This window comes from Oncorhynchus mykiss, chromosome 32, assembly GCF_013265735.2.
Source record: "Oncorhynchus mykiss isolate Arlee chromosome 32, USDA_OmykA_1.1, whole genome shotgun sequence".
NCBI lineage: Eukaryota > Metazoa > Chordata > Actinopteri > Salmoniformes > Salmonidae > Oncorhynchus > Oncorhynchus mykiss.
This window is the reverse complement of record NC_050572.1, coordinates 14,821,483-14,838,506: the sequence shown is the minus strand read 5'-3', so window position 1 is coordinate 14,838,506 and position 17,024 is coordinate 14,821,483. Positions and strand designations below refer to the sequence as shown.

Sequence of the window (17,024 nt, the reverse complement as noted above, 5' to 3'; positions counted from 1 at the left end):
CTACTACCACTATCTGACTGTAGCCTTGTGTTTCCCCTGGCTACTACCACTCTCTGACTCTATCCTTGTGTGCTCCTAGCTACTACCACTATCTGACTGTAGCCTTGTGTTGCCCCTGGCTACTACAACTATCTGACTGTGTCCTTGTGTTGCCCCTGGCTACTACCACTATCTGACTGTAGCCTTGTGTTGCCCCTGGCTACTACCACTCTGACTGTAGCCTTGTGTTGCCCCTGGCTACTACCACTATCTGACTTTATCCTTGTTTTTCCCCTGGCTACTACCACTATCTGACTGTGTCCTTGTTTTTCCCCTGGCTACTACCACTATCTGACTGTAGCCTTGTGTTGCCCCTGGCTACTACCACTATCTGACTTTATCCTTGTGTTGCCCCTGGCTACTACCACTATCTGACTTTATCCTTGTTTTGCCCCTGGCTACTACCACTATCTGACTGTAGCCTTGTGTTGCCCCTGGCTACTACCACTATCTGACTGTGTCCTTGTATTGCCCCTGGCTACTACCACTATCTGAATGTAGCCTTGTGTTGCCCCTGGCTACTACCACTATCTGACTGTAGCCTTGTGTTGCCCCTGGCTACTACCACTATCTGACTGTGTCCTTGTTTTTCCCCTGGCTACTACCACTATCTGACTGTAGCCTTGTGTTGCCCCTGGCTACTACCACTATCTGACAGTAGCCTTGTCTTGCCCCTGGCTACTACCACTATCTCACTATCTGACTGTAGCCTTGTGTTGCCCCTGGCTACTACCACTATCTGACTGTAGCCTTGTGTTGCCCCTGGCTACTACCACTATCTGACTGTGTCCTTGTGTTGCCCCTGGCTACCATCACTCTCTGACTATATCCCTGTGTGCTCCTAGCTACTACCACTATCTGACTGTAGCCTTGTGTTGCCCCTGGCTACTACCACTATCTGACTGTGTCCTTGTGTTGCCCCTGGCTACTACCACTATCTGACTGTAGCCTTGTGTTGCCCCTGGCTACTACCACTCTCTGACTGTAGCCTTGTGTTGCCCCTGGCTACTACCACTATCTGACTGTAGCCTTGTGTTGCCCCTGGCTACTACCACTATCTGACTGTAGCCTTGTGTTGCCCCTGGCTACTACCACTATCTGACTGTGTCCTTGTGTTGCCCCTGGCTACTACCACTATCTGACTGTAGCCTTGTGTTGCCCCCGGCTACTACCACTATCTGACTCTATCCTTGTGTGCTCCTAGCTACTACCACTCTCTGACTGTAGCCTTGTGTTGCCCCTGGCTACTACCACTATCTGACTGTAGCCTTGTGTTTCCCCTGGCTACTACCACTCTCTGACTCTATCCTTGTGTGCTCCTAGCTACTACCACTATCTGACTGTAGCCTTGTGTTGCCCCTGGCTACTACAACTATCTGACTGTGTCCTTGTGTTGCCCCTGGCTACTACCACTATCTGACTGTAGCCTTGTGTTGCCCCTGGCTACTACCACTCTGACTGTAGCCTTGTGTTGCCCCTGGCTACTACCACTATCTGACTGTAGCCTTGTGTTGCCCCTGGCTACTACCACTATCTGACTGTAGCCTTGTGTTGCCCCTGGCTACTACCACTCTCTGACTCTATCCTTGTGTGCTCCTAGCTACTACCACTATCTGACTGTAGCCTTGTGTTGCCCCTGGCTACTACCACTATCTGACTGTGTCCTTGTGTTGCCCCTGGCTACTACCACTATCTGACTGTAGCCTTGTGTTGCCCCTGGCTACTACCACTCTCTGACTGTAGCCTTGTGTTGCCCCTGGCTACTACCACTATCTGACTGTAGCCTTGTGTTGCCCCTGGCTACTACCACTCTCTGACTGTAGCCTTGTGTTGCCCCTGGCTACTACCACTATCTGACTGTAGCCTTGTGTTGCCCCTGGCTACTACCACTATCTGACTGTGTCCTTGTGTTGCCCCTGGCTACTACCACTATCTGACTGTGTCCTTGTGTTGCCCCTGGCTACTACCACTATCTGACTGTAGCCTTGTGTTGCCCCCGGCTACTACCACTATCTGACTCTATCCTTGTGTGCTCCTAGCTACTACCACTCTCTGACTCTATCCTTGTGTGCTCCTAGCTACTACCACTATCTGACTGTAGCCTTGTGTTGCCCCTGGCTACTACCACTATCTGACTGTGTCCTTGTGTTGCCCCTGGCTACTACCACTATCTGACTGTAGCCTTGTGTTGCCCCTGGCTACTACCACTATCTGACTGTAGCCTTGTGTTGCCCCTGGCTACTACCACTCTCTGACTCTATCCTTGTGTGCTCCTAGCTACTACCACTATCTGACTGTAGCCTTGTGTTGCCCCTGGCTACTACCACTATCTGACTGTGTCCTTGTGTTGCCCCTGGCTACTACCACTATCTGACTGTAGCCTTGTGTTGCCCCTGGCTACTACCACTCTCTGACTGTAGCCTTGTGTTGCCCCTGGCTACTACCACTATCTGACTGTAGCCTTGTGTTGCCCCTGGCTACTACCACTCTCTGACTGTAGCCTTGTGTTGCCCCTGGCTACTACCACTATCTGACTGTAGCCTTGTGTTGCCCCTGGCTACTACCACTATCTGACTGTGTCCTTGTGTTGCCCCTGGCTACTACCACTATCTGACTGTGTCCTTGTGTTGCCCCTGGCTACTACCACTATCTGACTGTAGCCTTGTGTTGCCCCCGGCTACTACCACTATCTGACTCTATCCTTGTGTGCTCCTAGCTACTACCACTCTCTGACTCTATCCTTGTGTGCTCCTAGCTACTACCACTATCTGACTGTAGCCTTGTGTTGCCCCTGGCTACTACCACTCTCTGACTCTATCCTTGTGTGCTCCTAGCTACTACCACTATCTGACTGTAGCCTTGTTTTGCCCCTGGCTACTACCACTATCTGACTGTGTCCTTGTGTTGCCCCTGGCTGCTACCACTCTCTGACTCTATCCTTGTGTGCTCCTAGCTACTATCACTATCTGACTGTAGCCTTGTGTTGCCCCTGGCTACTACCACTATCTGACTGTAGCCTTGTGTTGCCCCTGGCTACTACCACTCTCTGACTGTGTCCTTGTGTGCTCCTAGCTACTACCACTATCTGACTGTAGCCTTGTGTTGCCCCTGGCTACTACCACTATCTGACTGTAGCCTTGTGTTGCCCCTGGCTACTACCACTCTCTGACTATCCATGTGTTGCCCCTGGCTACTACCACTATCTGACTGTAGCCTTGTGTTGCCCCTGGCTACTACCACTATCTGACTGTAGCCTTGTGTTGCCCCTGGCTACTACCACTATCTGACTGTAGCCTTGTGTTGCCCCTGGCTACTACCACTATCTGTCTGTGTCCTTGTGTTGCCCCTGGCTACTACCACTATCTGACTGTAGCCTTATGTTGCCCTTGGCTACTACCACTCTCTGACTGTATCCTTGTCTCTACAGTTCCACCCTGACAACCCAGTCACAACCATGATTACAGGTCGAGGAAGAGATCCCCTGTATCTGCTATTAACACTGGTTCACTCTATGCCAGTCCAAACACCTGTTTTTTGCTAATATAATGCTGACATAACATTGGTATAACGCTATTTGTGAGCACACCTTCTAATGTTTAGACATCGCTGTTCCTCTTGGTAGGCCGTCATTGTAAATAAGAATTTTCTCTTAATTCCTAATAATATATATGTTTTTATTGAGTGCATATATCAGACACCATCTTTTGGAGATCTACCGCAGTGATAGAGAGTACTGCACTTTGAGAACTGAGAGAGAGAGGAAGAGAGAATCCAGAGTAGATTCTGTAATCCTGTGTTTTTGCAGTAGGATTAAAATCCTGCTCAGATTTGCTGTGGATGGAGTTGGGGCTGACTGGGAATAGGGAGGGGTGGGGCTTACTGGGAAGAGGGAGGGGGGATATGGGTGGTGAAGGGGGCGGAGTGGATTAGGGACTGCAGATCATATCCTCTTAATCTACAGCTGTGTGAGAGGTGGAGGGGCATTGAGAGCGAAGGGGAGGGGCTTACAGGAGGACCACCTAATTGTGTAGAATGTAGATGGAATGAACATGTCCCCTAGACACAGATCTAAGATCAATTTGTGTCAGTATCAGTCACCTGTAGAAAGGGAGAGGAGTTTCGAAGGGCAACCGAAAGAGTCCGGAAAAATGTTAATGATTGCATGTGAACTCAAACAAACCCTCAACAGCAGGATGGGATTTGGTGTAAGGAGGGGCTAGGAGGGTGTGTGTTTGTGTGTGTGTGTGTGTGTGGTGGGGGTGAGGTATTAAAGGGAGTGTTGAGGGAGGGGATTGAGAACAACTGAATCTGTGTCCACATCTGCGTGAGCAAGCTATCTGCCTCAATCTCTCTCGATCTCTCTCTGTCCTTAGTGTCTCTCTCCTCTTTATTTCATTATAGTTCTATTTCTTTCATCTCCTGTCTCTCTTTCATCTCCTGTCTCTGTCTTTCATCTTCTATCTCTGTTAAATTGCTTTTCTATCGTTTCTCTCAGTCTTTCTCTCTTTCTCAGTCCTTAATCTCTTCTGCGTCTTTCTTTATCTCCCTCCCTCCCTTCCTTTTCTTTGAAGGTAGAGACTGTTGATCATTGTGTAGTAGACTGAAGGGTAGAGACTGTTGATCATTGTGTAGTAGACTGAAGGGTAGAGACTGTTGATCATTGTGTAGTAGACTGAAGGTAGAGACTGTTGATCATTGTGCAGTAGACTGAAGGGTAGAGACTGTTGATCATTGTGTAGTAGACTGAAGGGTAGAGACTGTTGATCATTGTGTAGTAGACTGAAGGGTAGAGACTGTTGATCATTGTGTAGTAGACTGAAGGGTAGAGACTGTTGATCATTGTGTAGTAGACTGAAGGGTAGAGACTGTTGATCATTGTGCAGTAGACTGAAGGGTAGAGACTGTTGATCATTGTGTAGTAGACTGAAGGGTAGAGACTGTTGATCATTGTGTAGTAGACTGAAGGGTAGAGACTGTTGATCATTGTGTAGTAGACTGAAGGGTAGAGACTGTTGATCATTGTGTAGTAGACTGAATGGTAGAGATTGTTGATCATTGTGTAGTAGACTGAAGGTTAAGGGCAGAGGAGACAGTTTTAGACCAACTATAATTTAGTGGTGGTGGACTTGTGGTTGGGTTAGCATAGCTGTGGTCGAGGAGCGGTCGAAGAGCGTTCATGGTCCTGGCTATGGAGGACGCCTGTCCCAACGGGGTGGAGGTAGCGGTGGAGTCCCCTCCGGATGCAGCCGGGACGGGAGAGCAAGGCGAGACAGGAGATGGGTCGGCCGGGGAGGGGGCGGCTGCTGAGCCCACAGAGGGAGCCGATACATCAGGAGGTGAGATTCTCAGTTGCAGATATTGATACTGTGGAAGAATGTGGTTGCCAGATAGATATAGTTTAGCTGTGAGGGGGGATATATGTGGTTGCCAGATAGGTATAGTTTAGCTGTGAGGGGGGATATATGTGGTTGCCAGATAGATATAGTTTAGCTGTGAGGGGGGATATATGTGGTTGCCAGATAGATATAGTTTAGCTGTGAGGGGTGATATTTGTGGTTGCCAGATAGATATAGTTGAGCTGTGAGGGTGATATTTGTGCTTGCCAGATAGATATAGTTGAGCTGTGAGGGGTGATATTTGTGGTTGCCAGATATAGTTTAGCTGTGAGGGTGATATTTGTGGTTGCCAGCCATTCATTACCCTCCAGGGGAAAGATACTTTTTAACTATTTCTACTCCAAAGGTGTTTACAGTTGTCCCCTGTTTAAAATGACATGACTTACACAAGGCCTGTAACATAAATACATAAAAAAATATTTTTTGTGTGTGTACATGTGTGAGTGTGTGTGTGTATGATTTCCAGGCAACACTGTAGTCTTGTCACTTTCTTAGTCAGCTGTTTCTGTGGCACACACCTCCCGGTGATCACCTAGGATTATGACCCTCTCTCACCATTGTGTGTGTGTGTGTGTGTGTGTGTGAATGAGTGCACACTCTTTTTCATATGCTTGATGCAATGAAAAGTTATGCGCGTGTATGCATGTGTATGCGCGTGTATGCATGTGTATGCGTGTGTATGCATGTGTATGCGTGTGCGTGTATCTGCGTGTGTTCTAATAATACCTCTTCAGATCATGCCATGGTTCTGGTCTGTGATTGACAGGGATATTTCTATGCTCCCTATGAATTACAAGGACATTCAGGCAGAGATCCATTTATATAAAGCCTGGATATTACTATATTATTATACACACAGTGCATTTGGAAAGTATTTAGACCCCTTGACTTTTTCCACTTTTTGCTATGTTACAGCCTTAATTCTAAAATGTATTCAATATGTTTTTCCCCTCATCAATCTACACACAATACCCCATAATGACATCACAATACCCCATAATGACATCACAATACCCCATAATGACATCACAATACCCCATAATGACATCACAATACCCCATAATGACATCACAATACCCCATAATGACATCACAATACCCCATAATGACAGAGAGAAACACTGTTTTTTAGACATTTTTGCAAATGTACACTACCGTTCAAACGGTGGGGTCACTTAGAAATGTCCTTGTTTTTGAAAGAAAACATTTTTAAAATAACATCAAATTGATCAGAAATACAGTGTAGACATTGTAAATGTTGTAAATGACTATTGTAGCTGGATATGGCTGATTTGTTATGGAATATCTACATAGGCATACAGAGGCCCATTATCAGCAACCATTTCTCCTGTGTTCCAATGGCACAATGTGTTAGCTAATCCAAGTTTATCATTTTAAAAGGCTAATTGATCATTAGAAACACCCTTTTGCAATTATGTTAGCACAGCTGAAAACTGTTGTTCTGATTAAAGAAGCAATAAAACTGTCCTTCTTCAGACTAGTTTAGTATCTGGAGCATCAGCATTTGTGGGTTCGTTTACAGGCTCAAAATGTCCAGAAACAAATAACTTTCTTATGAAACTCATCAGTCTATTGTTGTTCTGAGAAATGAAGGCTGTTCCATGCGAGAAATTGCCAAGAAACTGAAGATCTCGTACAATGCTGTGTACTACTCCCTTCACAGAACAACGCAAACTGGCTCTAACCAGAATAGAAAGAGTGAGAGGCCCCGGTGCACAACTGAGCAAGAGGACAAGTACATTAGAGCGTTTATTTTGAGAAACAGACTTCTCACAAGTCCTCAACTAGCAGCTTTATTAAATAGTACCCGCAAAACACCAGTCTCAACGTCAACAGTGAAGAGGCGACTGGGATGCTTCCCTTTTAGGCAGAGTTGCAAAGATAAAGCCATATCTCAGACTGGCCAATAAAAATAAAATATACGATGGGCAAAAGAACACAGACACTGGACAGAGGAAGATTGGAAAAAGTGTTATGGACAGACGAATCTAAGTTTGAGGAGTTCAGATCACAAAGAAAAACATTCTTGAGACGCAGAAAAAATAAAAAGATACTGGAGGAGTGATGATGCCATCTGTCAAGCATGGTGGAGGCAATGTGATGGTCTGGGGGTGCATTGGTGGTGGTAAAGTGGGAGATTTGTACAGGGTAAAATGGATTTTGAAGAATGAAGTTTATCACTCCGTTTTGCAATGCCATGCCCTGTGGACAGCGCTTAATTGGAGCCAATTTCTTCCTACAACAGGACAATGACCCAAAGCACAGCTCCAAACTATGCAAGAACTATTTAGGGAAGAAGCAGTCAGTTGGTATTCTGTCTATAATGGAGTGGCATGCACAGTCATCGGATCTCAACCCTATTGAGCTGTTGTGGGAGCAGCTTGACTGTATGGTACATAAGAAGTGCCCATCAAGCCAATCCAATTTGTGTGAGATGCTTCAGGAACCATGGGGTGAAATCTCTTCAGATTACCTCAACAAACTGACAACTAGAATGCCAAAGGTCTTCAAGGCTGTAATTGCTGCAAATGGAGGATTCTTTGACAAAAGCAAAGTTTGAAGGATACAATTATTATTTCAATTAAAAATCATTATTTATAACCTTGTCAATGTCTTGCAACTCATTTCATGTATGTTTTCATGGAAAACAAGGACATTTCTAAGTGACCCCAAACTTTTGAACGATATTGTACAGTTAGGACACGGCTAAGGGCTGTGTCCAGGTACTCCGCGTCTACTACAGGCCTGTAGCGTGGGAAACCAGAGAGAGACCAGCAGAAGGAGCGAGTGGAGGAGAAACTGTGAAGAGAACTAGATTCTTGCAGAGGACTTCATTGTCTTCATAGCTTTACATATTTAATCTCAGGCACACGCGCACACACGCACACACGCAAATACATACACACAAACACGCACACACATACACACACACCTCCACAGTGCTGTAAGTGTATTACAGGGGCTTACCGGGGCTTTGAGACCCTAGGTTTAACGTCTTAGCTCTCTGATACCTGGATAGTCCACACCTCTCTCCTTGTCAGGACAAGAGAGGACACACAGGGTCAGAGAAGTCTTCATCTCAGGACCAGACTGAAATGGAATTCATTGAGATAATTGGAAAGATGATATAATCGTATCAAACCACTATTTTCTGTCTAGTGGACTTCTGGATGGAAGTTGTTTTCCACTGAGGAACATTTCCAGGACTGATGGACAAGCTTCAGCTTGAAAACCAAACGACCAAAAAAAAACTACAGAAGAACTGATTTGTAGGCTTGTCTAGTTTTTGACGTTGTTTTTTGTCTGACTGGAGTACAGTTTGGATTTGATTGTTTTTATTTTTTATTGCTGTGACCTATCAACTGCAGTGAAAAGGACTGGTCTATTGGACTACATTGAGAGGGAGTGAATGAACTACAGGCATGGCCGCAGGTTGCACAGACTTCTACTGTATTCTATTGGCATGGGAATTCTAAGTAGAATTTGAATGTGGTTGTGTGTTTTGGCTGGACTGTGATAAAGCAGTATGAGAGGGTACAGACAGGGCAGGTGTCACTAAGGCAGTATGAGAGGGTGCAAACAGGGCAGGTGTCACTAAGGCAGTATGACAGGGTACAGACAGGGCAGGTGTCACTTAGGCAGTATGAGAGGGTACAGACAGGGCAGGTGTCACTAAGGCAGTATGAGAGGCTACAGACAGGGCAGGTGTCACTAAGGCAGTATGAGAGGGTACAGACAGGGCAGGTGTCACTAAGGCAGTATGAGAGGCTACAGACAGGGCAGGTGTCACTAAGGCATTATGAGAGGGTACAGACAGGGCAGGTGTCACTTAGGCAGTATGAGAGGGTACAGACAGGGCAGGTGTCACTAAGGCAGTATGAGAGGCTACAGACAGGGCAGGTGTCACTAAGGCAGTATGAGAGGGTACAGACAGGGCAGGTGTCACTAAGGCAGTATGAGAGGGTACAGACAGGGCAGGTGTCACTAAGGCAGTATGAGAGGCTACAGACAGGGCAGGTGTCACTAAGGCAGTATGAGAGGGTACAGACAGGGCAGGTGTCACTTAGGCAGTATGAGAGGGTACAGACAGGGCAGGTGTCACTAAGGCAGTATGAGAGGGTACAGACAGGGCAGGTGTCACTAAGGCAGTATGAGAGGCTACAGACAGGGCAGGTGTCACTAAGGCCTATGTGACTTACTCACTCACTCCCTCCCCCTTTCTCCTCTCTTCCCCCTCTCTCCCACCTTCCCCCTCTCTCCCCATCCCTCTCTCTTCCCTTCCCCCTCTCTCCCATCCCTCCCCCTCTCTCTCCCCCTTCCCCCTCTCTCCCCCTTTCCCATCCCTCCCCCTCTCCCCCTTTCCCATCCCTCCCCCTCTCCCCCCTCTTCCCCCTCTCTCCCACCTTCCCCCTCTCCCCCCTCTCTCCTCTCTCCCCCCTCTCTCCTCTCTTCCCCCTCTCTCCTCCCTTCCCCCTCTCTCCTCCCTTCCCCTCTCTCCTCCCTTCCCCATCTCTCCCACCTTCCCCCTCTCTCCCCATACCTCTCTCCCATCCCTCCCCCTCTCTCCCCCTTCCCCCTCTCTCCCCCTTCCCCCTCTCTCCTCTCTTCCCCCTCTCTCCCACCTTCCCCCTCTCTCCCACCTTCCCCCTCTCTCCCCATCCCTCTCTCCCCCCTTCCCCCTCTCTCCCATCCCCCCCCCCCCCCCCTCTCTCCCCCCTCTCATCTCCCCCACAGCGATGCAGCAGGTGTTGAACAACCTGGGGGAGCTGCCTACCTCCACGGGGGCAAAAGACATCGACCTCATCTTCCTCAGAGGCATCATGGAGAGTCCCATTGTACGGTCACTCATCAAGGTAGCAGACACACATAGGGGAGAACACACTGAGACTGACTCACACACTGACAGGCCACAGGCTGACAGGCCACAGGCTGACAGGCCACAGGCTGACAGGCCACAGGCTGACAGGCCACAGGCTGACAGGTCACAGGCTGACAGGTCACAGGCTGACCCTCAGCTCCCCGTTAAGGTACTAATGTATCACCATGCTAATACGCAACACAACCCTGATGGTTGCCCTGTTGATCACAATGACACAAGTCACACACACACACACACACACACGCGCTCACTCTAAGCTAGGGGGGTCAAACTCATGCCATGGAAGGACAAGTGTCTGCAGATTTGAATTTTTTCCTTAATTTGTGATCTTAATTCATAAATCAAGTAGAAGGGAGGAGCGAAGACCCCCAGACCCACCCCTCTGTGGGTTGAGATTGACACGGGCTGTAACCCATGATCTGACATATTCACACGGGTGGGTTAGTCACTGCTACATCTGACATATTCACATGGGTGGGTTAGTCACTGCTACATCTGACATATTCACATGGGTGGGTTAGTCACTGCTACATCTGACATATTCACATGGGTGGGTTAGTCACTGCTACATCTAACATATTCACATGGGTGGGTTAGTCACTGCTACATCTGACATATTCACATGGGTGGGTTAGTCACTGCTACATCTGACATGTTCACATGGGTGGGTTAGTCACTGCTACATCTGACATATTCACATGGGTGGGTTAGTCACTGCTACATCTGACATATTCACATGGGTGGGTTAGTCACTGCTACATCTGACATATTCACATGGGTGGGTTAGTCACTGCTACATCTGACATATTCACATGGGTGGGTTAGTCACTGCTACATCTGACATATTCACATGGGTGGGTTAGTCACTGCTACATCTGACATATTCACATGGGTGGGTTAGTCACTGCTACATCTGACATATTCACATGGGTGGGTTAGTCACTGCTACATCTGACATATTCACATGGGTGGGTTAGTCACTGCTACATCTGACATATTCACATGGGTGGGTTAGTCACTGCTACATCTGACATATTCACATGGGTGGGTTAGTCACTGCTACATCTGACATATTCACATGGGTGCGTTAGTCACTGCTACATCTGACATGTTCACATGGGTGGGTTAGTCACTGCTACATCTGACATATTCACACGGGTGGGTTAGTCACTGCTACATCTGACATATTCACATGGGTGGGTTAGTCACTGCTACATCTGACATATTCACATGGGTGGGTTAGTCACTGCTACATCTGACATATTCACACGGGTGGGTTAGTCACTGCTACATCTGACATATTCACACGGGTGGGTTAGTCACTGCTACATCTGACATATTCACACGGGTGGGTTAGTCACTGCTACATCTGACATATTCACATGGGTGGGTTAGTCACTGCTACATCTGACATATTCACATGGGTGGGTTAGTCACTGCTACATCTGACATATTCACATGGGTGGGTTAGTCACTGCTACATCTGACATATTCACATGGGTGGGTTAGTCACTGCTACATCTGACATATTCACATGGGTGGGTTAGTCACTGCTACATCTGACATATTCACATGGGTGGGTTAGTCACTGCTACATCTGACATGTTCACATGGGTGGGTTAGTCACTGCTACATCTGACATATTCACACGGGTGGGTTAGTCACTGCTACATCTGACATATTCACACGGGTGGGTTAGTCACTGCTACATCTGACATATTCACATGGGTGGGTTAGTCACTGCTACATCTGACATATTCACATGGGTGGGTTACTCACTGCTACATCTGACATATTCACATGGGTGGGTTAGTCACTGCTACATCTGACATATTCACATGGGTGGGTTAGTCACTGCTACATCTGACATATTCACATGGGTGGGTTAGTCACTGCTACATCTGACATATTCACATGGGTGGGTTAGTCACTGCTACATCTGACATATTCACATGGGTGGGTTAGTCACTGCTACATCTGACATATTCACATGGGTGGGTTAGTCACTGCTACATCTGACATATTCACATGGGTGGGTTAGTCACTGCTACATCTGACATATTCACATGGGTGGGTTAGTCACTGCTACATCTGACATATTCACATGGGTGGGTTAGTCACTGCTACATCTGACATATTCACATGGGTGGGTTAGTCACTGCTACATCTGACATATTCACATGGGTGGGTTAGTCACTGCTAGACAGGATGATGTCATGAAGAGGAATGCCTGCAGCTTTCCCAATCCCAGGCAGCCAAGGGCCTGTTGGTGACCGTCACAGCCTGGGCAGGGGGATGAGGGTCATAGGGCTGCCTGTGTGAGGTGCCCCTGGAGTTCTCTGTTCGTCACAGACTGACCCCCCTGGTGACAGATACTCTGACCACTGGAGTGAACTCCTGCCCCCAAATAGTTGGCTGTACAAGTGGGGGGGGGGGGGGGGACTTCCTCACCAGAATACCACCACAGAACCCTCACTCAACAACACAACTTACTGACCAACCACATCAATGGTTAGAACACTATCTATCAACCAGTGAACCACTTCCTCTCATGTCCATATGACCTCTATAACCTTTAGCCTCTGATCCCCGCAGGCCCACGAGCGATTGGAGGACGTGAGGCTGGAGGCGGTGCAGGACAACAACGTGGAGCTGGTCACAGACATCCTGGGCGACATCACCGCCCTCAGCGTCCGCGACGACAGAGCAGCGGAACTCTCCCGAATCCTCCAGGAGCCCCACTTCCAGGTAAGGAACACAGTCACTAAAGTTAAAGGTTGTAGTTGATGCTAATTCTTGTGATTCTGAAAGCATTGGCTACATTCTTAGAAGAAAGGGTTCCAAAAAGGTTATTTGACTGTCCCCATAGGAGAGCTCTTTGGGGGAAAGGGTTTTACCTTGAACCCAATAGGGTTCGACCTGGAACCAAAAGGGTTCTCATATGGGGACAATTTAGGATTTAGGATTGGGCAAAAGATGAGCAGAAAATGTTATGGTGTTATTCAATGTTGATGGTTCTATATCGGTACAGCAACACTTCTATACTGTACATGCACATGCATCTCAACTCTTGTTATGAAAGGGGAAATGGTTTAGGATCAAACCCCTCCCTTGGAATACTGACCTCTATCCATCGACCTGTCAGAGGACTTAGAGGGATTTTCAGAGTGTGAACCAATACGATTTATATATTTGAGAATGGAATATCTCTGCACCAATCAGAAGCATGCATGCTGTCAGCTCAGAGATAAGACCTTGATATGAGAAAGAGAGAAGAGAGAAGAGAGAGGAGAGAGAGAGACAGACTCCACTTTAAACTAGGCTGTTTCTCCCCTTTAAACTAGGCTGTGTTTCTCCCCTTTAAACTAGGCTGTGTTTCTCTCCTTTAAACTAGGCTGTGTTTCTCCCCTTTAAACTAGGCTGTGTTTCTCCCCTTTAAACTAGGCTGTGTTTCTCCACTTTAAACTAGGCTGTGTTTCTCCACTTTAAACTAGGCTGTGTTTCTCCCCTTTAAACTAGGCTGTGTTTCTCCCCTTTAAACTAGGCTGTGTTTCTCCACTTTAAACTAGGCTGTGTTTCTCCACTTTAAACTAGGCTGTGTTTCTCCCCTTTAAACTAGGCTGTGTTTCTCCCCTTTAAACTAGGCTGTGTTTCTCCACTTTAAACTAGGCTGTGTTTCTCCCCTTTAAACTAGGCTGTGTTTCTCCCCTTTAAACTAGGCTGTGTTTCTCCCCTCTAAACTAGGCTGTGTTTCTCACCTTTAAACTAGGCTGTGTTTCTCCACTTTAAACTAGGCTGTGTTTCTCCCCTTTAAACTAGGCTGTGTTTCTATTCCCTTTAAACTAGGCTGTATTTCTCCCCTTTAAACTAGGCTGTGTTTCTCCCCTCTAAACTAGGCTGTGTTTCTCCCCTTTAAACTAGGCTGTGTTTCTCCCCTCTAAACTAGGCTGTGTTTCTCACCTTTAAACTAGGCTGTGTTTCTCCACTTTAAACTAGGCTGTGTTTCTCCCCTTTAAACTAGGCTGTGTTTCTATTCCCTTTAAACTAGGCTGTGTTTCTCCCCTTTAAACTAGGCTGTGTTTCTCCCCTCTAAACTAGGCTGTGTTTCTCTCCCCTTTAAACTAGGCTGTGTTTCTCTCCCCTTTAAACTAGAATGTGTTTCTCCCCTTTAAACTAGGCTGTGTTTCTCCCCTTTAAACTAGGCTGTGTTTCTATTCCCTTTAAACTAGGCTGTGTTTCTCCCCTTTAAACTAGCCTGTGTTTCTCCCCTTTAAACTAGGCTGTGTTTCTCCACTTTAAACTAGGCTGTGTTTCTATTCCCTTTAAACTAGGCTGTGTTTCTCCCCTTTAAACTAGGCTGTGTTTCTCTCCCCTTTAAACTAGGCTGTGTTTCTCCCCTTTAAACTAGGCTGTGTTTCTCCCCTTTAAACTAGGCTGTTTTTCTCCCCTTTAAACTAGGCTGTGTTTCTCCCCTTTAAACTAGGCTGTGTTTCTCCCCTTTAAACTAGGCTGTGTTTCTCCCCTTTAAACTAGGCTGTGTTGCTCTCCCCTTTAAACTAGGCTGTGTTTCTCCCCTTTAAACTAGGCTGTGTTTCTATTCCCTTTAAACTAGGCTGTGTTTTATTTCCCCTTTAAACTAGGCTGTGTTTCTCCCCTTTAAACTAGGCTGTGTTTCTCCCCTTTAAACTAGGCTGTGTTTCTCCCCTTTAAACTAGGCTGTGTTTCTCCCCTTTAAACTAGGCTGTGTTTCTCCCCTTTAAACTAGGCTGTGTTTCTCCCCTTTAAACTAGGCTGTGTTTCTCCCCTTTAAACTAGGCTGTGTTTCTCCCCTTTAAACTAGGCTGTGTTTCTCCCCTTTAAACTAGGCTGTGTTTCTCCCCTTTAAACTAGGCTGTGTTTCTCCCCTTTAAACTAGGCTGTGTTTCTCCCCTTTAAACTAGGCTGTGTTTCTATTCCCTTTAAACTAGGCTGTGTTTTATTTCCCCTTTAAACTAGGCTGTGTTTCTCCCCTTTAAACTAGGCTGTGTTTTATTTCCCCTTTAAACTAGGCTGTGTTTCTCCCCTTTAAACTAGGCTGTGTTTTATTTCCCCTTTAAACTAGGCTGTGTTTCTCCACTTTAAACTAGGCTGTGTTTCTCCCCTTTAAACTAGGCTGTGTTTCTATTCCCTTTAAACTAGGCTGTGTTTCTCCCCTTTAAACTAGGCTGTGTTTCTCCCCTTTAAACTAGGCTGTGTTTCTCCCCTTTAAACTAGGCTGTGTTTCTCCCCTTTAAACTAGGCTGTGTTTCTATTCCCTTTAAACTAGGCTGTGTTTCTCCCCTTTAAACTAGGCTGTGTTTCTCACCTTTAAACTAGGCTGTGTTTCTCCCCTTTAAACTAGGCTGTGTTTCTATTCCCTTTAAACTAGGCTGTGTTTCTCCACTTTAAACTAGGCTGTGTTTCTCCCCTTTAAACTAGGCTGTGTTTCTCCCCTTTAAACTAGGCTGTGTTTCTCACCTTTAAACTAGGCTGTGTTTCTCACCTTTAAACTAGGCTGTGTTTCTCCCCTTTAAACTAGGCTGTGTTTCTCCCCTTTAAACTAGGCTGTGTTTCTCCCCTTTGTCAGCCCTTACACACACACCTCCTGCCAGCTTCTCCAAGGAGGGAAGAGAACTGCGAAGGAGTGAGGGAGGGTTTGGGGTTTAAGATAAATGGTTCCATCCCTGTAATTGTATGTGGGACATTTATTTTGGTGGAGCCTAATATATATTTTTTTACATCAGAAAGGGACTGGTGTTCATGATTTAAAACACAAATTCCAATTTGCAGCTCAAGACAACGAACACAATTTATAACCTCAATGTTTTTCTTCCCTCCCATCTTCCCTTCTCCTTCTACACGTCTTCCTCATCCTCTCTCTCTCTCTCTCTCTCTCTCTCTCTCTCTCTCAGTCCCTCCTGGAGGCCCACGACATGGTAGCCTCTAAGTGCTATGAGGCTGTGCCCCCAGCAGAGCTGTCCAATGAGGCGCTGGTGAACAGTGCTCTGATGCAGGCCGACGCTGTACGCATGATCGGCATCCGGAAGAAGGCTGGAGAACCACTGGTGAGAGGGAGACAGAGGGAGACAGAGGGAGACAGAGGGAGACAGAGGGAGGCCGAGGGAGGCCGAGGGAGGCCGAGGGAGACAGAGGGAGTCAGAGGGAGTCAGAGGGAGTCAGAGGGAGTCAGAGGGAGTCAGAGGGAGTCAGAGGGAGTCAGAGGGGGAGTGTGTATGTGCACATATTAGGTTGTTTGTGCGTGTGCGTGGGAGCATGTTTGTGTGTGTTTCTGCATCTCTGTAATATGATTTTATTGACCTTCCGTTCCTTCCCTCTCTCAGGGAGTGACGTTCAGAGTGGAGAAGGAGGAGCTGGTCATCGCTAGGATCCTCCACGGAGGAATGATTGACAGGCAGGGTCTGCTACACGTGGGTGACATCATAAAGGAAGTGAATGGGCGGGACGTAGGGAACAACCCCACTGAGCTGCAGGAGATGCTGAAGGACTGCAGCGGAGGAATCACTCTGAAGATACTGCCTAGTTATAGAGATGCACCTGCCCCACCACAGGTACACAAACACACACACATGGATGCAAACATCTCTCTCTCTCTCTCTCTCTCTGTCTTTTTCTCTCTCTCTCCATCTTTCTTTCTCTCTCTCTCTCTCTCTC

The 17,024-nt window shown here is 47.1% G+C and overlaps 1 protein-coding gene across 5 annotated transcripts in view; it reads left to right on the top strand.

Moving 5' to 3' along the window:
• Nucleotides 1–17,024, top strand: part of LOC110489383 (MAGUK p55 subfamily member 6) — a 56,628-nt gene that overhangs the window by 28,421 nt on the left and 11,183 nt on the right. The window contains exons 3-7 of one of the 5 annotated variants that reach the window (XM_036971053.1): nt 5,181–5,375; nt 10,190–10,308; nt 12,930–13,082; nt 16,265–16,417; nt 16,694–16,921. In XM_036971053.1, the coding sequence (XP_036826948.1) occupies nt 5,216–5,375; nt 10,190–10,308; nt 12,930–13,082; nt 16,265–16,417; nt 16,694–16,921 (813 nt within the window). In that variant the 5' untranslated portion in view covers nt 5,181–5,215. Of the gene's footprint in view, nt 1–4,610; nt 5,376–10,189; nt 10,309–12,929; nt 13,083–16,264; nt 16,418–16,693; nt 16,922–17,024 lie in introns of all 5 variants that reach the window. The other 4 variants (XM_036971054.1, XM_036971052.1, XM_036971056.1 and 1 more) reach the window with 4 other exon arrangements.